At 38.5% G+C, this 24,918-nt stretch overlaps 1 protein-coding gene and 2 long non-coding RNA genes across 6 annotated transcripts in view; 1 reads left to right on the forward strand and 2 right to left on the reverse strand.

The window, feature by feature from the left end:
- The window catches only part of enc (R3H domain containing protein encore), a 78,840-nt gene that overhangs the window by 37,705 nt on the left and 16,217 nt on the right, over positions 1-24,918 (reverse strand). For 2 of the 3 annotated variants that reach the window (XM_089732938.1, XM_089732934.1), the window contains exon 1: positions 1,093-1,774. In XM_089732938.1, the coding sequence (XP_089589064.1) occupies positions 1,093-1,209 (117 nt within the window). In that variant the 5' untranslated portion in view covers positions 1,210-1,774. Of the gene's footprint in view, positions 1-1,092; positions 1,775-1,827; positions 2,376-24,918 lie in introns of those variants that run through there. The other variant, XM_089732941.1, reaches the window with a different exon arrangement.
- Positions 12,309-13,956, forward strand: LOC149503354 (uncharacterized). Of its 2 annotated transcripts, XR_016324546.1 has the most exons (3): positions 12,556-13,112; positions 13,196-13,443; positions 13,548-13,956. It is a non-coding gene; the product is annotated as an uncharacterized LOC149503354 (long non-coding RNA). The 2 variants fall into 2 exon arrangements; XR_016324545.1 differs by having other exon boundaries at positions 12,309-13,443.
- Positions 13,954-15,593, reverse strand: LOC149503355 (uncharacterized). The gene is made up of 3 exons (XR_016324549.1): positions 15,011-15,593; positions 14,617-14,768; positions 13,954-14,231 (listed from the first exon to the last, which is right to left on the reverse strand). It is a non-coding gene; the product is annotated as an uncharacterized LOC149503355 (long non-coding RNA).

A 24,918-nucleotide genomic window follows, 5' to 3' on the forward strand; every position in this document is an offset into this window, starting at 1 on the left:
TTATTACTTTTTATTGCCCTTATAGACGAGCATACGGCCCACCTAATGGTGAGTGGTTACCGTCGCCCATGGACTTCAGCAATGCCAGGGGCAGAGCCAAGCTGCTGCCTACCGCTTAATACTCTCCACAAGCCTCGTTTGAAACAGGACATGTCATAACGCTCGGGAAACAAGCACCGTGGAGGTGAGCTCATTCCAAAGCCGGATGGTGCGTGGCAAAAAAGATCTCTGGAAACACACTGTGGATGAACGCAGTGGCTCTAGGTAGTATGGATGAACTCTACTCCGGTGGTGCGATAGTAAAAACAATATTATACTTTAGTACATCTCTAAAGCTTTCACGAGTCGTATAGATAATTAAAACAGTGACGGCCTTGTTGATAAGTATAGAGGGCAAGAATAAGTTAGTTAAGTTCTGAAGTTGCTGTGGTCTAATGGATAAGACGCCCGGTTTACTGATATCGACCGACGCGACTGTGCCGGGGTTCGAATCCCGCATCAGGACACAAGTAGTGCGAGGGAAATACGAACTATCTATGTTCACGAGTGACTTCCACGACGAAACAATAGCGTGATGTAATCAAAATCGAAGCCACAATACTTTGCGTGATTACTTGCCATTACCTTGCTTATCTTACTCGTCATGCTTTCCGATTTGAATGGTGGGGAAGCCGTTGTGCGGGACAAATGAGGCTTCGAACCTCACGTCTCAAGCTTAGTGACTGATTCCGGTAACAGCATCATATAAACCAGCGTTCGGGGAACCGGGATAAATTACCCCAAATGAGGTAAAATGAAATTTTTGGGGGTAAAAATGAAACTTTTGTGCGTAAAAAAGTATATATTGAAGTGAAACTTCTTTAGAATCGTTAAATTTTTTGTTATTGTTTTCTTTTCAAAATTATCATGGGGCTATAATATGAAAGATGCTAAAAAGAAGCGGTTTTTTTTTGTTTTTCGCCATGGGCTAATATCAACTTACACAAAAATATTTTGGGGTAATAATTAATAAAAGTTCCCCGACCGCTGATATAGACCCTCAATTCGTCCATTTGGTTCACAACAAGGCTACCTTGATGCCGTCATATTTACCCTGGTCCTGGTCAGCTGGCTGACATCATCGTGGCCAGTCGAGTATTTCTCCAACTCGGACTTATCCATTGTTTCCAATTTATAACCTGAAAATAGTATTTCTTTTTTAAATTTCATGATTACGCAATCAGAATTTCAGCAATTTGTTTACTGGTGGTAGGACGTCTTGTGAGCCTACACGAGAAGATACCAAGCACCCTGCCTAATTCTGCCGTGAAGCAGTAATGCGTTTCGGTATGAATAGGTAGGGCAGACGTTGTACTGTAAATACTTGGAGCTCATGTCTCAAGGTGGGTGGCGGCATTTACGCTGTGGCCCCGGTAACCACTTAACACCAGGTGGGCTGTGAGCTCGTCCAGTCTCAGTATAGTTACAACGGCTGCCCCGCCCTTCAAACCGAAACGCATTACTGCTTCACGGCAGAAATAGGCAGAATATCAAGAGTTCGATGTTTTTAGTTGAACTTGAACTTAGTTCAGCCCCATTCAAATAGCTGAAGAAGCTTTTTTTTGTCGTGACATGTTATTCCAAATTTTAAACTTTAAAAGGCTCTCCTGTAAATTTTAAAAAATGTAGCCTAAATCAAATAGTCTTTCACCTCTCGATATGAATAAAAAAAGTCTCTGAATAAACTTCAATTGTGGGTTATCTATATATAGCTCTTTTGTTTGACAAAAAATTACCGACTACTCGTCTAGGACAATAAAAAAATAAAATAAATGTGAATACACTAACCTCCCTTTCAAAAACTTCCGAAAAAAGAGGTTCTCTAAAACACTTAGAATTTAACAAAAAAAAAGGGAGGGGTGCTAATTTATCACTACTTTTATTATTATTATTATTAAGGAAATTGGACCAAACAACTACAGGTAAGAAGGCAACTATGTTATCAAGATATCTCTTTCTCTTTCCCCCCCCCACAACCGCGATAAACTATTTTTTTTTTTTTTATTAAAGCTTCATTAGACACACTAGTTTATAGAGGACAGATGAAAAACCGTTACGGAATATCGAAGACGAATTTCGAAAAAGGAACGTTCAAAGTTTCAATTTCGAACACATTGTCGCGTTAAGCTCGTTATTTTTCTTTTTAATCTTTAAACTGTTCAGAATGTTCGTCTCTGTTGTATTGACTCGTGGACGGCGACCGACGGATTGCATTTTTTTTTGTAGTGTATAATTTTTTTTGAAAACGTTTATTCGTATTCAAGATGGCGGAACACTGGCTGCGGAAGGGACTTCCGATTTCGTTTCTCCTCCTTTTATATAGGACGCCATTTAATCTGAAACAAATAAAACTCATTGTTATCGAAATTCCGAAAGTAATTAATTGAAAAAGGGAATCTTGTTCTCGATGATAAACAAGTGTCATGATCTGAAACCAATATTTCATGAATGAATGAATGAATGAATGAATGAATGAAAATTGTTTATTGCACAGAAAATATTGTAGAAAGGCGAACTTAACGTCACGCAGGCATTCTCTTCCAGCTAACCCTCATTGATGAAGTAAAAGACTCAAGAAGTGCGTACATGTGATAAAGTTAATGGCCATAATTTTAGTAGACATAAGTAAAAATTAACACTAGGTTATAATTACAATCGCTAGGTAACAACGAAAATATTCCGACTCGAGCATCCGACTGAGGCGGAGCTCTCTGTTATTATCGCTGTACACTTGAAATGCAATAAATGGAATTCATTGGAAAAGTGAGTCTTAATTACCTTCACTATGGAAGGCAATGATGATGATGGAGAGAATGACATCAGCGACACTGACGTCATCATTTTAAAAACACCATGGAACCAGCCTCTGCGTCATATATATTTAAACGTATGTCAGTCTCTGGTAGCCATAATACAGTGAATCCTAATTTAGTGCCGGATAACCGTCCGTGATTTTTTCACAGCAACTGAATTAACGAATCAATAAAGTCAATAAAAAGTTTAAAAAAAAACACGAATAGCTTCTAAAAAGTTTCATCTACGATACCACGTCACTTCTTCCAAGCGTATGTACGTATCGCGGCCTGTTATCGCGGACGTATCTTCGTACGTTTCCATTGTCGTACGCGACACGAGAACGACTCGATAGTAATGGCCAGTAAAAACAGACTTTTTACTGGTGGTAGGACCTCTTGTGAGTTCGCGCGGATAGGTACCACCACTTTGGCTATTTCTGCCGTGAATCAGTAATGCGTTTTGGTTTGAAGGGCGGGGCAGCCGTTGTAACTATACTGAGATCTTCGAACTTGTATCTCAAGGTGGGTGGAACATTTACGTTGTAGATGTCTATGGGCTCCAGTAGAAACAACTAAACGGTTAGAAAAAGCATTAGACTAGAATAATAACACTTTGTGTCTTCCGATGGATATGGTAGCGGAGACGGAGGATTGATCGATGAATAGGCAGCAACGTTCTTTAGATTCTATACGAGGGTATTGTGGGCAGGCATTTACTGATGATAGGGCATATTTTAAGCTCGCGCGGTTAGGTACCGTAATTCTGACGACCCCAGGGGCCGTCGGAAGACATTGCTGAGCAAGTAAGCTTTTCCAAGCTTCGATACTTTTATTTTTGGTTTTGATGATATTTATACTCTAAAAATTTTTTTTTTTTACTTAATCGTGATTTCTAGCACATCATGAACGTTTCCTGTGCAAAAAAATGCAATAGTTTCCGTAGAGAATAATGGTCAAACGAGAGTGACGTCACGAAATCGTCGTGATAAGGTGACGCAGTGGAAACGTGCCGGCGTACGGACAGCCGTGACCTCATGCCCTTGTTGTACGTGACTCAGACAAGTTCAGGGGGTGTCTTGAGGTGCTTTATGGGGATAGACATTTTCCACCACCTTGAATCGTGGTCCGAAAAGTAAAACTGTCACACATACTAGACTTTTAATTTTTATTGAATAAATGTGTGGACGAGCTCACAGCCCACCTGATGTTAAGTGGTGACCGGAGCCCATAGACATCTACAACGTGAATGCTGCCACCCACCTTGACATATGAGTTCTAAGGTCTCAGTATAGTTAGGGATTAATTAGGTGGTTTAGGTAGGGTAGGATTAAATGGGACGACTCCAAGAAAAACCTAGAGACTCAGTGTCGAGGTGATAAGGTTGTGTTTTGAGTGGCTTGATATTTGAAATGAAGCACGAGTGTTCTGTGTATCACTTTCTATGGACACTGTCGAATATCTATATATTAATACGTGAAGCAAAAACTTTGTAACCCTTTTTACAAAAATTGCGCGGACGGAGGAGTAAAAATTTTTATTTTTAGATGGGTGGACGAGCTCACAGACCACCTGGTGTTAACTGCTTACTGGAGCCCAAAGACATCTACGACGTATATGCGCCACCCACCTTCAGTGAGATATAAGTTGTAACGTCTCAGTATAGTTACAACGGCTGCCCCGCCCTTCAAACAGAAACGCATTACTGCTTCACGGCAGAAATAGGCAGGGCGGTGTTACCTACCCGTGCGGACTGAGAAGCAGTCCGACCACCAGTAATTACGCAAATTATAATTTTGCGGATTTCATTTTTATTACACGATGTTATTCCTTCACCGTGGAAGTCAATCGTGAACATTGTCAAGCTTATAGAAGAAGAAGTCTCGACAATCGCCGATAATTTAGTAAATGAAGTGTTCTGTCGGTTTGGAGTACCCCTAGAAATACACAGTGATCAGGTAAGGAATTTCTAGTTCCAGCTACTTCAAGAGACTTGCAGAGTCTTGGGTATTCACAAAACTAGAACCACATCTTATCACCCCCGCAATCCGATGGAATGGTGGAACGTATTAATCAAACATCGGAGGAGATATCTGGCGAAATTTGTGGAGAATTGCCTAAGGGATTGGGATAAACACATCCAACCGTTCTTTCTATAGTCCAGAGAACGATAAATACATAGAGAAGATTGACACTAAAGAATTTTTCATTGCTTGCTTTGGGAAGACTAGTTTAAATAATAAATAATAGTTTAAAAAAACTAACAAAATACGCTTTTATAGAAAATCCAACTAAAAAATAGAAAATAAATTTTGCGATGCTTTTCAGGATATTATCAAAATAACCCTTCTACTCCTTTCTGTTCATAAAATATTTATAACTACTGATACCATGCACTCCACTCTTTTTTTACAATAAAATCATTTTTCCTACATTATTTTTAATTCAAATTTATTAAAATTTATTTTCTATTTTTTAGTTGGATTTTCTATAAAAGCGTATTTTGTTAGTTTTTTTAAACTATTATTTATTTTTAATTTTTTAGTTGAATTTAAATTTTTTCATTTTTTTTTTAAATATTGAATTGTCATCGGTCCTTAATAAGTATACTAAATTTCGAATTAAAGTCGGGGCTAAAATCATGTTCAAAGATTCCGTTACAAACATACATACATACGTCTGAAGCTAATAAAAGCGTGTTAACAAAAAACATCGGTAGATTTTTTTACACAAGTTTTTAAAAATAATACCATATACGAATGACCTATATATATTAGTTTCCCATATTACAGACGTAACGTGAAGCACGCACGCACACATGCACAAAAACTACTCCACACTAACAGAGTATTGAATTTTGATTTCGTCCCCGAGTGAAAACTGGGACATCGTTCGTCTCGCTCGCACTTGCAACGGACGGGCGTGGCAGATGCAGTCCCGGGATCAGGGATGTCCGTATCCGGAAAAACTACATATAATAATATAATAACGTTACAAAATCTTTATAATGAAAATGTGCATTTTTTTTTAAACTATACCTTTACCTTTTTTATGATTGAAGGATTACCGATGGCCCGGAGGCCTTTCCAGTTTCACCAGGGCAGGTGGGCGAGCAAAGCCTCAGCCAGGAGCGGTGAGATTTGCTAACAGCCGCCCGAGCGCCTCCAAAGGAGACCTAACAACTCAAGAGCAGGTGCTTCGCGAATGAATCTACTACCAGATCGGAATCGCGACCCGCTGAGAAGATCCGACGAGAAACTCAGCGGGCTGATGCATGGGTTAGGTCGCACATCGAACTATTTGTCGAGTTCGACGAGTACGGTTACCGGGGTGGTCCCTAAGCCTGCTGTTACTAGCTGAAGGCGTCTAATGCAAAGATTATTGGATCTGATGGATCCGTAAGGACGTGTCCAGGGCGTCGACGATGACTGGCTCCTGCGTGATTACATCTTTACCCTGACGTTGTAAGTGCAAGTTAACCACCAAGATGGTGACTAAGCGCCACCCACCACGGAACCTGAAAATGCGTCATCTACCACATATTTTACTACAAATCACTAGCCGTGCAAGAAGGTCGTTTTTAACTAAATCTTTACAACAATGCATATGACGGAAGAATTTACAGAAGAGGCTAGATTATGCGAACAATGATGTAGACAGTGACGTTAGTACGAAAGTATCTAGTTAACACACCGGGATTCTAATTCTCCGGGACGTACCAATGTTGCTAATTAAATACTAGTTCCTAACTAGTGTTCGAGAACGACTTCCACGATGAAGGAATAGCAACGTGTTTTAAAAAAGTCGTCGTGGCCTAAAGGATAAGACGGCCGGTGTATTCGTATCGAGCGATGCGACTCGACCGGTGTTCGAATCCCGCAGACATGTAATTAATTTTTGTAATGTGCAAAGATTTATCGTGTAATGAAAACGGAGCACGTAAAAGTATTGATATTAGCGTAATCACTGATGGTAGGGGGTAATCAGAGTCCGCACGGGCAGTTACTATCATCATCATCAGCCCACAATTGTATACTGCTGGACATAGGCCTCTTCCAATACACCACTGAGTCCGGTTTTCGGTTTTCCTCATCCACTTCTTACCGACCACCGTTCGGAGGTCATCGCACCACATAGCCAGAGGGGTCCCTACGTTTTCCGCTGCGTTACTATCATCCTACCCCAAAATTCACGCTTACCATTGGGCCGAGAAAGCCGGAAGACGGCACCCCCATGTCTGCGGGCTGAACAACGGAACACAAGTGAACCGAAAACTCTACCAGAGAAATAAAAAATATTTATTTCTCAAATCCGCAATTGCACAACCCTAAACGTGACCCGTATACGTACGTTGACCCGGCCCGATGCAGGACCGACCAGGACGCCTGTACAGCTCTGACCTACTGAACTATATCAGGGAAAGCGGTAACGATTTCTCGGATTCGCGATATAACTATGTACGACTTTCAGAACAAAGGAACGTTCGGTTGCAAATCTGGACGATTTAAAAGCACCGATATTATCTAATCAAGCTTCAAGTTGCAGGGCACGAAGGGCGTGTGAACTTTTTTTTTTTTTTATTGCTTAGATGCGTGGACGAGCTCACAGCCCACCTGATGTTAAGTGGTTACTGGAGCCCATAGACATCTACAACGTGGACGCGCCACCCGCCTTGAGATACAAGTTCCAAAGTCTCAGTATAGTTACAACGGCTACCCCACCCTTCAAACCGAAACGCATTACTGCTTCACGGCAGAAATAAGCAGGGCGGTGGTACCTATCCGCGCGGACTCACAAGTGGTCCTACCACCAGTAATTACGCAAATTATAATTTTGCGGGTTTGATTTTTATTACACGATGTTATTCCTTCACCGTGGAATTCAATCGTGAACATTTGTTGAGTACATATTTCATTAGAAAAATTGGTACCCGCCTGCGGGATTCGAACACCGGTGCATCGCTTCAACACGAATGCACCGGACGTCTTATCCTTTAGGCCACGACGACTTCAACTCAGGACGACTTGGTGTAAAGTGATTACCCAAGCCAGTGTGGCGGGTAGCCATCATACAATGCAAAATAATTGACAGATGCCTGAATCTCGCTTACGACATTTTCAAGATAAAGCGCATATATACAAGTTCCGAACAAATTCGGACCGTCGGTCTACCGAGCAAATATCACCCGCTCGGTGGAAGATCTTCCCGTTGTCGTTAAGAATCTCTAAACCAGTGTAAATAAACAATGTAAATGACGTCATCCGCGTTAAGACATGACTTTTCAAAGCTCTGCAGTACAACGGCTGCTCTACCCTAGACTGGACTCTAATCGGAACATGCACTGGTTCGCGGTAGAAATGCGAAGGGGGGTGATACTCACCCGTCACGCTCACGAGTCGCCCTGACCTGAGTAACAAAGTGGTCCTAGTTTACTTACTGGTAGTAAGGGATATTGTCAGCCCAGACAGGGCCCCGGGCTATATCTGACGCGGAGCCGTCATATCTTCCGGTTCGAAGAATGTGATGACTATATTATACTATTCCACCTTCAGACCAACTTACTCAGAAAAGCACCGCTGATCTAGAGGCGGAAGCTTGTTCCCTTGCTCTCTTCGAAAAATCGACCTAACATATTTCACGCTGTTATCGTGCAAATTGAACCAAATTAAATGAACAAAACCACTTTTACGGTTTAATCTCGTGGTTTTTATTGCCATTTAACCCTATGACGTCCAGAGTTCACACGTATTGGACATATCGTTTAGTCTTAGGATCGCAAATCGTTAAACATTGTCCCTAGATTTCGAACCTTAGCCGTCCGTCGACCACGATAACTGTAAAGTATACGATTTTCGTAAATAATATCTTCTTTTTCCTAGCGCTTTCCCGGTGTAGTGGCCGGTTTCGCTTTCCTACTTAAGCTCTTGTCGACTTTGCCCAGAAATCGGCATTCTTCTGGGTGAGGTTATTCTGCTCCATATGACGAACTTACTTTTTAATTAACCTCGTAAATACTGCCAATGTTTCTTATCCGCAGAGGGTAAACACACTCGGGTGAACAAATATATATATATATTTTGTGAAAGTTGATATGAAAATCTGTGTACCTATGAACCGAAAAAAAACGAGCAGACCGCATCGTCGCGATGCGAACACTCGCTGCGGCAACGGATGTGATTAGTGAGTCGACACGCGTGACCCAGTGTCAGACCGGTACGAGGTTCGCATCCAAGGTCGGGGTTGACTCATTCGCGGACGCGACCTCTCTCGCAAACGTCGGAAGACCGTGATCTTGAATTGTGGTGATGGATTAGAAAAAAGAAAAACAAGATTTAAAACTTGAAATTGAGATTGTTGTCCAAATTTTGCGGCGACATATGGACTTATCCTGACTCTAGTTAAAGCGTGGAACAGTTTTATCCTCCCTTCTCGATTAATTAAAACATCGTGCTAGTGGAATAATTATTCACATTGTCTGTGATAGACTGGGTCCCTCAATTTTCCCCACATCAAAGAGCGTATTGTGAACCTGCAAATTCTGGCAACACCTTCCGGCCTAGTTTTTTTTATTGCTTAGATGGTGGATGAACTCATGGCTCACCTGATATTAAGTGGTTACAACGTAAATTCCACCACTCACTTTGAGATATGAGGTCTAAGGTCTCAGTTTTTACAGTACAACGGCTGCCCCACCCTTTATACGAAAACGCATTACTGCTTCACGGCAGAAATACGCAAGGTAGTGGCACCTACCCGTGCGGGCTCACAAGACGTCCTACCACCAGTAAAGAAGTAATTTGAAGAACTAGGCGAAATAGTGCGAAGGACTCTTACCTCAGAGTCTGAACGACACATCGACATATGACCGCTGGTTTTACAGTGCGATCACGACAGCAACCAACTTCGAAGAGTGAGCAAGAATATTTTCAGAATCTTTAGTGGCGTTAATTCGAATTGGCGGTAGTCACGATTATATGAAATGAACTGTTAAGGCGACTTTTTGGCGGGAACGCGAGGAGTGAAGTTGTGTGATTTGTTTTATTTTGTCTATTTAGTGTTTCTTCAGGTTTAAATGTGTAATGATGGTGGTTTATTAACTGTTTAATATCTGTGAAAGTGCACAAATGTGGGAAAATGAAACAAAGCTGCTGGACGTAACTTCTCGGGTTCCTCCAAAAAGTCCACTGAAAAAATCTCAGTAAATGACCACCATTTTACTGCGATTATATTTCATCCCATATCATCTCATTTCATTAAATTCATCCCAGTTGATTGATGTCTCAAATTAATCATCTTCATTTCATTTCACTCCATATTATCATTTTTCATAAAATTAAAAATAAAAAGTAAAATAAGACATGACTTAAAGGTCTTAGTTACCAGGTCATAAAATCTCTTAAAAAAAGAACTGTTAAGGCCTATTAGTAATGGAACTTTTTGATTAAGTTGTTGATGTCCATACGTGATAATAATTAGGCGAAACATAAAACTACACATAATTACAATAAACATGTTAAAAGATAATTTTGATGAGGGATGATTTACTGATTGAGCGGTTAAGCCCGTATTACCAAGAAAATCATTCACGTGATAATAATTTTCACTAATAAGATTACCTTTTAGGTTTTTTTTAAAATTAAAATCATCTAAGTCTCTTAATTTCTTCGGTAGTTTATTAAATATCCTAACGCTCATACCTAGTATACTATTATTCTTTAATGTAGTTTTGGTTTTTGGAAAACATAGCTTATCGTCGCGTCGATTTCTGTTTGCCACATTAGACATCTTAGTGAATCTATTGGGACAAGTTTTAACAAAAGATGCAACTTCGTATATATATAGACAAGGAAGGGTAAAAAGTATTAAAAAAAGTACGAAGGTAAAATCGGGGGGTGAATCATCCCCTGCATACAGTATACACAGACGAAACTAATCTCTATTTTATGGGCGATACGATTTATGATGTAATAACAGACGGCTTTCGTTAGTCGAATCGGTTCAGAGGCTATCAATTTGGAAAAATGGTTTAAGGATAATTGAAGCGGTATTGAATGTTTAAGTGACGCCATTCAGAATAATTTGAGAAATACGATAATTTGTTGGGGTTTTGCAGGTTTTTTAGCTAGACGAGCCTTTCTCGTTTACAAATACGCATCTTCATAGAAAAATAATGTTTATTTATTTATTTAGACACACCAACAGCAATACACACAAAATATTCAAGCTGAAAATTAACATGTACAAAATTAAGTACTGGTACGTAAGCCAGTTACAGGCATGTACAGCAATCTCTTATAACACAAACTATGACATGTTACAGCAATTTTACAAAAAGCGGAAAAATAGGCTAAATTTAAATGTTATCATCATTATCATCATCATCAACAGCCCACAGTCGTCCGCTGCTGGACATAGGCCTCTCCCAATCTACACCACTGAGCCCGGTCTGCGGCTCTCCTCATCCACTTCTTGCCGGCCACCGTGTGGAGGTCATCGCACCATCTAGCCAGGGTTAACTTAAATGTTTTTAATTAATTAATTAATTTAAATTAATGTTTAATTTAATTTTAAATTATTAAATTTTGTTTTAATTAATTTAAATGTTTACAGTACGACAAAAAAATAATAATTGAAAATAACATGAAAACAAGAGTTAACTACTTAACATTCTCTCATCAATTATAAACAAAAGAACTAGGATACTAGTTTGTTTTTGAGACCAGGACACGTGTCGATAAAAATGTTCTACAACTCACTACTATAGACACAGCCTTCGGTATTTATCTTAGAACTATTTAACAACTACCCTACACAGTCATATGCTGTAATACTATAAATAAATAAATAAATAAATAAATATTTACTAACAATCACGCCACGTTAACTGGTCCCGTGATAAGTTCGTAAAGAACTTGTGTTACAGGTACCAGATAACGGAAATAAATGTAAGATTTTTTATTATACACATACATATATTTAATATACATCCATAACCCTGGAAAAGACATTTATATTTATCATACAGATATCTTCCCTTGGCGGGGTTCGAACCCGCGACCCCCTTGTGTAGTGACCATGTCACTTACCACTACACCAGACGGCCGTTATCTATCAAAGTACTCTGCGGCTTTGTACGGATCTGGGGCACTCTTCGTAAAAAACCAAACACAGATCGTAACCGAGAAACCTTTACAATAACAATACAGGTGCTTTACCGGTGGTAGGAGCTCTAGTGAGTCCGCGCGGGTAGGTACCACCGCCCTGCTTATTTCTGTCGTGAAGCAGTAATGCGTTTCGTTTTGAATGACGCGGCAGCCGTTGTAACTACACATTAGAACTTATATCTCAAGGTGGGTGGCGCATTACGTTGTAGATGTCTATGGGCTCCAGTAACCACTTAACACCAGGTGGGCTGTGAGCTCGTCCATCCATTAAAGCAATAATAAAAAAACCTTGCAGTTTGCGAAAGATCGCGGGACCCGTCACAAACAACAAATTGGTAGTCGACTGGACTGACCTTAACCTTAGACAATTACCACCCTCTACTTCCCAACGTTTTATATGATCAATGAATACTTCACTTCGCTTCTGCATCGAAGTGCACAGATTACTCATGTGAATCCGTAAGGCTTCGACCGATTTCCGGGAATTAACAGGAGTGGCTTTATAATTAGGATTCCCCGATTTAGTATGTTCTTGTTGCAAACAAATTTAAAGGGAGTAAAGCTTTGGTTTTTAACGGCCGTTTTCAATAACGTATCTGAGTTTTCGGATAGATAGCTATCTCCGAATATCAGCAAGAGCGTATCTATCCTTAGTTTGCGTTTCACAATCACGGATAAGTGCTATCTCTCTTTAACCAACAGTAGATAGCTTCTTCCCTCCGATTTATCCGAGCCTCTTGATACGTTTCGTTCTACTACAAATACGAAACAACATCAGGATCAAGACTTATTTTATTTTATTCTAAATTATAACTATAATTTAACCAGCATATTGTAGACTATCATAAACACATTTGTTTATAACAAAAAGTAATAAAAACATATGTAGATTTTTTTAAATTGGACGTATTGCTATTTTTATCCTAGTCGAAATTATGAAACGAAACGTTTTGACAGTCCGTTTGCCAATAAGCAGTGATCAGTTTCTTTTGTTTGTTTTTCTATTGTTTACCTACTATATTAGATGATGACTTACCTCCAAAACGCTTTAAAACTTTCGTTTATAGTTCTAAGTGTGTTTATAATTAAAGAGCTACAGTGAAATAAAATGAATTCTGTAAGTATCTATGAACTACATTGATAATAATAATTTTACTTTGAAAACTTTGAGTTCAAGTTTAGAAAATATATCTTTTTCAGTCAAGAAAGGCAGCACCCATGACAAAAGATGAGACGATGATTCTAGCAGAACTTGTGGCGGCGAAAAAACATTTCAATAATAAGGCAACAAATGCCACAAACAATAAATTGAAGGAGCAGGCTTGGCAAACCCTTGTAAATGATTTTAATTCGTCGATTCGTCGTTTCCCACGAACTCCATCGCAGCTTCGACTAAAATGGGAAAACTTAAAGAACGCTACGGCAACATAAGAAACAACCTTAGTAAGGTTAGTATAATTAGTTGATTGTTTGTCTCTAATAACACATTGATAAACATGATTTTTTCTTCAGGTTGCCGTAGTATTTGAAATAATTATGCTCTTTGTTACAGGCTGGAGGTGGTAAGGATTGCAGATGAAATTTTGGATAAAGCATGCACATTGTTGTAGGTCACATAATATTTTTAACACTTTTACAGCCAAGCGGAAACAAGATGGAAGAAAAGAAATGCAAGGCTAGCATAGGGACAATGCATTCGCAGAATATCTAATAGCAAAAAAGAGACTTGACTTGGAAAATAAAGAAAAGGAGATTGTTGTAACAAAAGTTAAGTTAGATTTAGATAATTTAAAAAATTAAAAATTACTTAAAAGAAATATTATATTTCATAAATTAAGTAGGCAATAATAATTTTATGTTAGATAGTTTTTTAAGTATATGTACAAATTCTAAATTAAATATCTTGCATGTACTAACTACCATGTAATTATCATTTTGGAAAATAAAAAATAGTCAAATTATCTTTGGAGTTTATTTTATAAATTATCTTTGGAAGCAATTATTTATAAGTACATAGTTGTATTTCAGATGTAAGTTTTGAAAAATTGTTACGAACAATTATATTATTTTCCTGTAATGTATCTGCGACTGAAATTTCTGATTCTAATTCTTCTAAATTCATACTTCTGACGATATTATGCAGCATGGCAGCTATAATAACAGCTTGCATATTTTCTAGTTTTAATCTACTTTTCAATGATATACAGGGAGTCTTCTTTTACAAACACCAATGCATCTGAAAATTATACATTATTCTTATACTGTATTGTACTGCTTGTTATACTGTATAACTAAAACAAGCTCTTAACTAAAAAAAAAGATTACCTCTCTATAGTATTTCTTGTTTTAATATGTGATTCATTTTAAATCGTTCCGATTGAGTATGTGGGTTAATTAATCACGTTAAAAGATAGGGTTGTGGGGATAGCCTCTATCGGCAAGCAAATAGCAATTTCCAAGTCCACATTGTTATCAATGTTCTCTTGATATGTAGATAATTTATTATGATAGTGTAATATTAAATTCATATAAACACCTAAATATATAATATAAATAAATAAAAATATAATAATAATATATAATAATAATAATATAAATAAGGTAATATAAATAAGAAATACCTTTTCAATCGGAATGGTTAATTATAGTTGTATCATGAGTAGACCCAGGCTATCAAGCAACAACATTTTGAAACATCAATGATGCATTGCACACAAATTACACATTCAAAATACTCTTTTTCTATTTCTAAATTCCTCTCCTATATTTGAATCTGTAACACAAATATAAAATGTAGAGGTATCAGTGTGTAATAAGAATGAAGGTAAATAGCCTACCAGGTTATAGTATTAGTATATGAATGTCATTTAGGGCACCATGGGAATCCAGCAGTATTATAGAATTCCTGTTGAGTGTGATTTTGTAACACAACAAAAATTAGGTATAATTTTGCTATTGCTATAAACAAATATAAGTTGTAATAACGAGTACTTTTATGGTTAAAATTTATCTTACCTTTTTGACGTTACACTCAAATATGGTCTCATTAAATTAATCAATTCATTCACAACACCTTTGCTCAGAAATCTATAGTCAAATTCGTAATTATTGATCTTCGCCATGTAATTCAGACGATCTTTATTTTCCTAACCATATGATATCGGCCTCACTATCACTATCTGCATCACAATCCATTATCATTTGAAATAATTCCATATCACTATCATCACTGCTACAATATGCCAATATGAAGAGAAACAATTATTAAATTATAGCGATTTACTTTCGAAAGATAAACATGTAACCGGCCGATTTTGACAGATAAGCGAATGCCCATACTAGAGATAGCGCCGCCTACCGGAGAGTTACTTAAAACTCATATTGAAACGGAAGTAAGCACGATTTGTATGAGCGTTCTATCTTTAGCAGGCTATCCGTCCTCCCGACGATGGATAGATAAATCCGATAGGAACTGCTGCCCGTCGATAGGTTATTGGAACGTAAGTAAGGACAAAAATATAGATTTGTCTATCTTTAGTAACCGAAACTAGGGATAGATAGGTTATTGAAAACGGCCGTTATTCGGTACTAGCGACCCGACCTCGCTTCGCTTCGTAAACTGTAATTTATAAAATTTATTATTGATTTCTCCACTATTTAACGGATGTTATTATACATATAAACCTTCCTCTTCAATCACTCTATCTATTAAAAAAACCGCATCAAAATCCGTTGCGTAGTTTTAAAGATTTAAGCATACATAGAGACAGAGAAAGCGACTTTGTTTTATACTATGTAGTGATAGTGAAAATACTTTAGGTTCGAGTTGATATCCTATTTTCATGTCCTTCTAGATGCATATCACAGCTGACGATCCAAGTTGTAGATTTGTTACGCTTATGCATAATAAAATCATGCTCCTTGCCGATTGCATGGCCAAACAAGATGCTAATTATTAAGGGTATGATGACAAATGAATTTCTTCAATAAAGCAGTTTTTCTAGCAGTCAACGAACATAATGATGACGAAGTCTTTAGGTAATTATATTCAAATGCCTTTTGTAATAACAATACCCGCCTATTCCATGGAATTTGGTAATCTATATATCTATAAAAATGAATTGCTGTTCGTTAGTCTCGCTAAAACTCGAGAACGGCTGGACCGATTTGGCTAATTTTGGTCTTGAATTATTTGTTGAAGTCCAGAGAAGGTTTAAAAGGTAGCTTAATATGAAAATGCTCGGAATTAAATAAAAATAACAATTTTGTTTTTCCTTTGACGTGTCCTCCGTCGGACGGATTCGTTTTGTTTGTTTTAAGTTTATTTATCGATTGAGGCACTACCAAGTCAGCTAGTTTAAAATGAAATCACTATTAATATTTGCGCGAAACACATTCCTACATCGTTCTAATGCACACGGATTTCCGTTTTCTTGAACGAGAGAATGCAATTAGTAAATTGGGACGTGCGCAATTACATACATATGATATACGTATGATCCAACAGTTGTTATTCGAAAGGATATCCCGTTTATTACAAACTAGCGACCCGCCCTCGCTTCGCTTCGGAAACATTAAAACACACATGAAACAAAAAATAATAATAAAAAAAAAATTAAAAAAAAGTAGCCTATGTTCATCAGGGACAATGTCGGCTTCTAATGGAAAAGGAATTTTTCAAATCGGTCCAATAGTTTCGGAGCCTATTCGAAACAAACAAACAAACAAATCTTTCCTCTTTATAATATTAGTATAGATACATCGTTGAAGAAGAGATTCTAAAAGGGGTCAAGTTGGGCAGACGGGTGCGGGGTGCAGAGACGCCCTATACTTGACTGTCGGTTCGGTGGTGAGGCGGTGCAAGGTGGTCCCTGTGCGCCGCCCACGGTGTGTCTTCCGAGACGACGTCCTTCGGGATTTTCCGGGGGATGAAATCCCGTCCTATCATCAGAACGGGTACCGGTGCCGTAGGTTTCGTCTGGCTGGTGTGGTGGAGCTCGATTGGGTTTAGTCGGTTCTGCAGTGCGGATGTCTAGGGCGCCTTTTGCATGGCGCAATTTTGCATGAGGAATTGGAGAAAGAGGATCTCGATCTTCCTCTTCTTCTCTGGAGGAGTCAGAGTCTGACATAACCCAGTCTATTACCCCCGTCGACTGGGTATCGGTAAACGGATTCATCAGCGTACAAAAAAAGGTCAATTCGCAAATGGGGTCACCAGCAAACAAAGAGCAAACAAGCCTGTTCATCATACGACTCTTTGCCCGATGTGGGAATCGAAACCACGAATCTTGGTCCAGCAATCAGAGACGCAAACTACTACACCACGGAGTCATACTAAAAGAGAATATGTGATGCATATTTGAAGCGTATGTAAGTGACCCAGTGAACTCCTCTCGGGTGACGGGACTGACTATGCTAAAGTCAAATTTGGACCCACTGAGTTTCTCGGCGGATCTTCTCAGTGGGTCGCGATTCCGATCCGGTGGTAGATTCCGCGAAGCACTGCTCTTGCTAGGGCAAGTGTTAGCAAATTGTCTCAGGATGAGCCCGCCTCAGGTGAGATAGCCTACTTATCACCGAAAAGCTGGAATAGCCTCTTAGGCTAGCGGCGAATAGGTAGAAAAAAAAGCACACACGCTTGTGGCTGATACAGATCCAGATTTAGAGCTTTAAGCGTGAATTCTCAGACCCACGGTGGACATACCGCAACCCAAAAATAGCATGTAAAATGACCGTTAGCCTAAATTTAGCCGGGAATACGAACCGGCTTAATCTTAACGATATTTCGTTACTGGTCAATCTAGATTTTTTAATGATAAGAATACGAACTAAAGCCTTGGAATTCTTCGTGGATGTGGTAAATTTGTCTTCGGCTATAAGGCGTCCGATGCTAAAATCTAGGCTTCCAAAGCCACTGGACGTTGCCTATCGCAACCCGCGCGTCCACGAAAACGTGCCTTATATCTTCGGAATACGACCAATACGATCATGACCAGAGAAGTTATTAAAAGGCCCTAAAGATCCCCAACATCATGCTGTATGCCCTAACTATTGTTTATCACCTCTGAACTTGCCAATTTCGGTCCTATACCCGATCAGATCGTTTTATTACCAAACATCTATCCGGAAAACCCACTCTTCAAGTATGCCTTTGAACTCGATACATAAACACTTTTTTAGAAAAGAAATATGATATGCTTTTTCAAACGTATGCAACTTTTTTATTTATTTATTGTTTAGATGGTCGGACGAGCTTACAGCCCACCTGGTGTAAAGTGGTTACTGGAGCCCGTAGACATCTAAAACGTAAATGCGCCACCCATCTTGAGATATAAGTTCTAAGATCTCAATATAGTTACAACGGCTGCTCCACCCTTCAAACCGAAACGCATTACTGCTTCACGGCAGAAAGAGACAGGGTGGTGGTACCCGCGCGGACTCACAAGAGGTCCTACCACCAGTAGAAAAGGATTATGATTTATTCAGCATTCAAATGCTTAATGTGGTAGCACCGAAAATCACTTTAAGCTTTTGTTGTTGTCTTGGAATACTTAATTAAGGTCGCAGACGAGGAGCTTAATAGTTGTTGTTATGTCGCCGTCGCATAGGAACGTAGCGTATTTAAGGAATGTCACGGCCATCTCCAAGTTGGAGGTAGCATACCAAACAACCTATCAAAACGCTTGGATGGGACAACACTAGGCGGAATGCCACATCCAATTTTCGTATGGTTTTCTTCAATCCATTTTCAGGTCACCCAATGTATTGACCAACCGTGCCCTTTAGGGGGTTAAAAATAAAAATTGACCCTCGCCCTTTATAAGTTTGATGTGTATCGGACGTTGCATCACGCTAGGCTATTTAAAGGACGGACAGAAACAAGTTTTGTGAATATCTTATTATTTTCCTAACCAAAATAACTAATAACCTCTCTCTCCAATTCCTATTAGAATCACTGCCACGGTTTTGCCAATTTCTGCTGCGATCCAACACTCATTTCGATCTGAAGGATATTAGTTAGCCGAAATCAATTTTATTTTATTGCGTATATGGATGGACGAGCTCACAGCCCACCTGGTGTTAAGTGGTTACTGGAGCCCATAGTCATCTACAACGTAAATGCGCCACCCAACTTGAGAAGTTCTAAGGTCTCAGTATAGTTACAGCGGCTGCCCCGCCCTTCAAACCGAAACGCATGCTTCAGGGCAGAAATAGACAGGGCGGTGGTACCTTACCGTACGAACTCACAAGAGGTTCTACCACCAGTAAGCATATTGACATATTCAGCACGTACCGAGCTGGACCAGTGCCTATTTAAAAACCAAAGACTCGAGATATATTTCCTATATACGTTAACAATAAGACTTCTGTAGCTTCGGTGACATAAAGCAAGCCAGAAAATGCAACCCCCTAATAAAAATTCCCAATACCTAATCGACGAAGCTCCGGTTTAATCGGTTTTGGCACCGAACTCTGTGCTGTACGTGAATGGACCTACGCTTATTTATAGAGCGGAGGGAATGCGAGTCGTGACGTCACGGCGGTTTTCAGACGCGATTTTGAACCGTCAATCATCGGCGTGTACAAACAAAAAAATCTCGAATACGGAAAACAAAACATGAACTACCAAGAAGTAAGTTAACGTCGTGGGGAACACCGACATAGTTGACATATACCTTGATAGGTATCTTTTCTTGTTTTAACAGAGTTAGGGGACTGGCAGTCTTTTCACCCTTATCTATATATTAATACGTGAAGCAAAAACTTTGTATCCCTTTTTAAGAAAATTGCGCGAACGGAGGAGTATGAAATTTTCCACACTTATAGAGAATATAGAGAAGAAGTGCACAATGCTAATATTTTTTTAAAATAATGCATAAAATATACATTAAATCAATAAAGAAAACATTACACACACTACATACCATGTATTCGACGCACACACGCACGCATACTATTTATTGTCAAACTTTTGTTCTTGACGTCTGTTGTCAAATTCCGAATAGAATATGGTTTGTCTTTGTTAATATTTCTTATAGTGTAGTCTTGGCGAAATTCGTGAATATAGAAGTATAAAATACAATCATAATAGTATACAAACTTTCAATTCCAATTAATTATAGTCGAACTTCGACTACTGCGGGACCTCTAGTATATTTTATCACTTAAAGGTATAGGGTAAAACCTGGATAGATGCCGCAGCGGGATAGATGCCTCATGTTCTAAAAACCTAACTTCCCTCACTCATGACAAAAAATTAATTTAATAAGTAGGAACCACAGTCACTCTATACCTTATGTACCATTTGACAATCGCGTGGTGACGAAGTGTTTTCCTCGTGCACGTAATTTTCTCCGCGCGGAATTTTACGAACACGTCAAAGATTGAAAGGTTAGTATTTAGCGTGGTATAACTTTATAATTAGTGTAAAATTCCATTCTATTTTTTGCTACGTGAATATATTGGTTCATTGAGTCTGCATCTAGGTGTAAATAAATGCTATTAAGTTTATAATTTATTTACAAAAAATTTGGGCATCTATCCTTATCACAAAGGATAGTTGCCCTGATTTTTTGGGGTATAGGTGCCTTTAGAGGCATCTATCCCTCCATACTCTGCCATTTCAGAATACAGCAGAAATATGCCACGAAAACATAAAACACAAACAAATGATTTACAGTTCAAGCAGCGAAGATGAAGATAATCCACTTAACTATAAAATGAAAGGAAATAAAACAATAGATTTGCCCCTAAAGAAATCCAAGGGATAAACCTAAAACGCATGTAATAATATCGGCATTGAATGTTTTGAAAACTATAAAAATACGAAGTCGCAATCCGACTGGATTCAATGTTTAATGTTTCAGAACCAGCTACATGAAACGTGTTTTTTCAGAAATGATGTAGAAGATGTGGAAAATTTAAAGCACTATCCAGTTAAACTTCAATTGGACAAAATAATAAAGATATCTTTATTGTGTTAATTTAATATAAAAAAATATGATTTTGCAATGTACACATTGATACTTAATGTGAATATTTTATAAACAATTAAGAGTTTATATTTTTGTTGAATAAATATTTGTAAAATTTAATTTAATAAAACAATAGGATAATGCATGTTGAAACAAAAAAAATTGTAGTTTAGCTTACGCTTACCTAACGCTTTAAAAATTAAATTATGGTCATTTGTGTCATATGAGAATTATCTATTAATTATAAACATTCAAAGACTTAAAAAATACAAAATATTTTTTATTATTAACATGGGTCGTTTCTTGGAGACAATTATTGCTCTGTTAGGAATAGAACTTCTTAATATTTGGTTTGGTTTTTTCGTTTACACGATATAAAGGGCATCTATCCTGCACTGCAGGCATCTATCCTACTCAGTATTTTCTTGGTGGGGCAACTATCCATACAGGTAGGCATCTATCCTCCAAAAAAAGGTTCTACGAAAAACGAATTTCTGCAAAATCTGTATTTGATAGGTTAAAAAAAAATTATATTAATTAAACATAAAGGATTGAGCTAACTACATTAATAGAAATTATTCGTATAAAATTAATATTTTCAAAATTACATGACTATTTCAAAAAGTGGGGCATCTATCTCGGCTTTACCCTAGTACAAATAAAAATTAACATTAAAATTTTTCATTTGTTAGCCTTTGAAAGAGCTGAAGTCTGTATTAGGTTCAAAGACCTGTATTACGGATCTCCAGACTCCCTCCTTAGAATAAATTTGGTTAGATTATATCGTGAGCAGATGTCGGGGGCTAGTGCTGAGAGTAAAATGTAGCCTAATGCGCTTTTCCCTTCTAATTTATGGTCTTATGGTGACCTATTAGCAATGGCTCACAATATTCACCATTATCATCAGATCCTTAGTCGCCGATGTTAACAGTGAACCATCTTACGTCACGCAAGTTTTTTTTTTTTTTTTTTATGATTGAGAGGTTACTGGTGGCCCGAAGGCCTTTCCAGTTTCACCAGGACAGGTGGGCGAGTAAAGGCTCAGCCAGGAGCGGTGGGATTTGCTAACAGCTGCCCGAGCGCCTCCGAAGGAGACCTAACAATTCAAGAGCAATTGCTTCGCGAATTAATCTACTACCGGATCGGAATCGCGACCCGCTGAGAAGATCCGGCGAGAAACTCAGCGGGCTGATGCATGGGCTAGACGCAACAGTATTGTATGAGCACATTGTTGGTACATTTCTGTATGCACATAAGGATTAAAGTCCTATTTCTAAACTGGGGCTCTGACGCTGAACTTACCGTCATGATTGAGCGCCTATATCAAAACATAAAAAAAAAAAACATGTATGTGTTGTTGTGTAGTGGAATTATAATAAAATATTATAAAATAAATAAATACATGTGAGTCACCCACAAGCAAAACGAGCAGAAGCAAGACTTTCGCAGCAAATCAATCAGGGGGTCCATGAGATTCGTTAATTTGATTCTAGCTAAGCTTTAGCCCAACGTTTCAAGAAGACAATCATCACACCGTGGTGTATGTGGAAACGATAATATCAAATCCGCGAACGGACTTGGAGGGACTTCGTGTATGACTTTAAAAATGCGGGAAAAAAGTTTAGGAAAGAAAGGGTTAGGTCCTATTTGGGTTAGATCGACTAGAAACTGATTTTTACACACGAGCGAAATGAATTTTCAATGTCACCCACAAAGGTCTTGTACTGTCTACAGCGAAACGATAAAAAAAGCAAAGGTCATTTGTGAATTTGCGAAAACTGATAAGAATTCATTTACAATTATCTCCCTAACAGACGGCATGTTTTCGGCCGAACTATTTAAGTTATTTGAATAAACAAATACTGATGAAAAATGAATACCAAAGACTGGATTCTCTCACTATTGAACTAAGCATAGGAAGATATAAAGGATAATTGAAGACATGCGTGGATTAGGTTTTTTGAAGTGAAAACTTCTTTAGAATCGTTGTGATTTCAAACCGGATGCAACGGAAAAAACGACAGGTAAGAGACACAAATACAAAAATGTGTAGGATGAAGCCAGCAAAGAATGAGACAGAAATATACATACTATTTAATACAGCGCCATCTGTGAGATTTTTTAATACTAACGTGTGTATGAAAGCTCTTGTAGTGAATTTTAATTTAGGATTATACGTGAAATTAAAATATCAATTCACAGAGGGCGCTACCTTACAATTATTTACTAATGACAAAATTTTACATATACTTAAGACGTTTAGGATAATTGTATTTTAATTTTGGAAGGTTTCACTTCTACCACGTGTGAATTGCACACATTTTGTTTTTTTTATGATTGAAACATTACTGGTAGCCTTTCCAGTTTCAACAGGACAGGTGGGCGAGCAAAGGCTCAGCCAGGAGAGGTGGGGTTTGCTAACAGCTGCCCGAGCGCCTCCGAAGGGGACCTAACCACTCAAGAGCGATTGCTTCGCGAATGAATCTACAACCGGATCGGAATCGCGACTCGTTGAGAAGATCCGGCGAGAAACTCAGCGGGCTGATGCATGGGTTAGTGGAATGAAGGTGATGTGTGCCTATAAACCATATTAGACCATAAAACCTTTTTTTTTTAGATATTGCATGTGATGAAAGATTTAAGTACGAAGGAAAAGTATAAGTAACACAAGTTTGATGCCCATTTTCTCAAAATTAACAAATTATATCATATCCCCTTCATCCACTCATGACTTCAATTCATAGACCTTAGGTTACCACTACTACTGCTGAGCTGGCGCTATGACCCCGAAGTGGGTCTTGGCCTCCGACATTAAACTTTGCCATTCATCCCGGCGCTGCGCAACACCTTGCCAGTCCGACACTTGGAGCTCCCGTAAACTTCCTTCCACAGCGTCACACCAGCGGTACTTGGGCCTCCCTATGGGGCGGCGTCCCTCCGGAACAACCGTGTACACCCGTTTCACAGCCCGATCCTGCTCTATACGTACTGCATGTCCGAGCCATCCGAGCCTCCGTGCCTTCATCTCTCCTTCAGGTTACCAGGTTATGTAAAAAAAAAATGGCTCTTTGTGGAGCAGAACAGAAGTTGGTAGTACAAATTTCCGATATCACATCAGCGTCAAGCAAAAAGACAATACAGTCAAACCTGGAGCACAATCTCATCCTCGCTTATAGAGGTTTCTCACTAACCAGAGTTTCTCGCTAATGCACCCTCTGAATTTCATTTCGCGATTTTCCGGATTCAAACGCATTCACTATTTTAAGTTAATCACTTAATGACAGTACTTTAATTTTCCGCTTTGACATGATGCAGAACAGAACTTTCCTTCGGAATTGATTAACGATAAACTGAGTGAGTCCAACAAACAGGACGGTACACAGGCACACGTGTCCATTCGAAAAGAATGCGATAAAATAACAACGTTATTTAGTTCCACGAAATAGAATAGGTTCAATATTGACGAGAAAACAATACAAAAACAATAGTAGGAAGTTCCATGAAAGTTAAGAATGAGTCATAAAATAGCAGATGTTAAATTTGTAATTTGTTTTGTCATTTGTTCCTCCTAAATAATATGAATAAATAAAGCTCGACTGTCGCTTATAGAGCTATAGATAAGTAGCAGTCTCACTTACGGAGGTCCATGAGGGAAAAACGACTCTCTCTTACAGAGGTTTCTGTTTCTCGCTAATAGACGTTTTGGGAGCTTAAAATGACGGGTCCTGGCTCTTGCTCTCATTTATAGAGTTTTCTCACTTATTCATTTCTCACTTACCCAGGTTTGACTGTACACCAAAAAAATTGTGGCGTGCAGCGATAATTCATTTGAAAAAAAAAAAAAAAATGCGTGAAGTTCGCGTCACATTAGTCAAAATATAATAACAACGTTACATCACAGAGGAAAGTTGGAACGTCGCTGCGGTCAATGTCGGATGTCGAGTAGTG

The sequence above is a fragment of the Bombyx mandarina genome, chromosome 02 (assembly GCF_030267445.1).
Source record: "Bombyx mandarina strain Sakado chromosome 02, ASM3026744v2".
Taxonomy (NCBI): domain Eukaryota; kingdom Metazoa; phylum Arthropoda; class Insecta; order Lepidoptera; family Bombycidae; genus Bombyx; species Bombyx mandarina.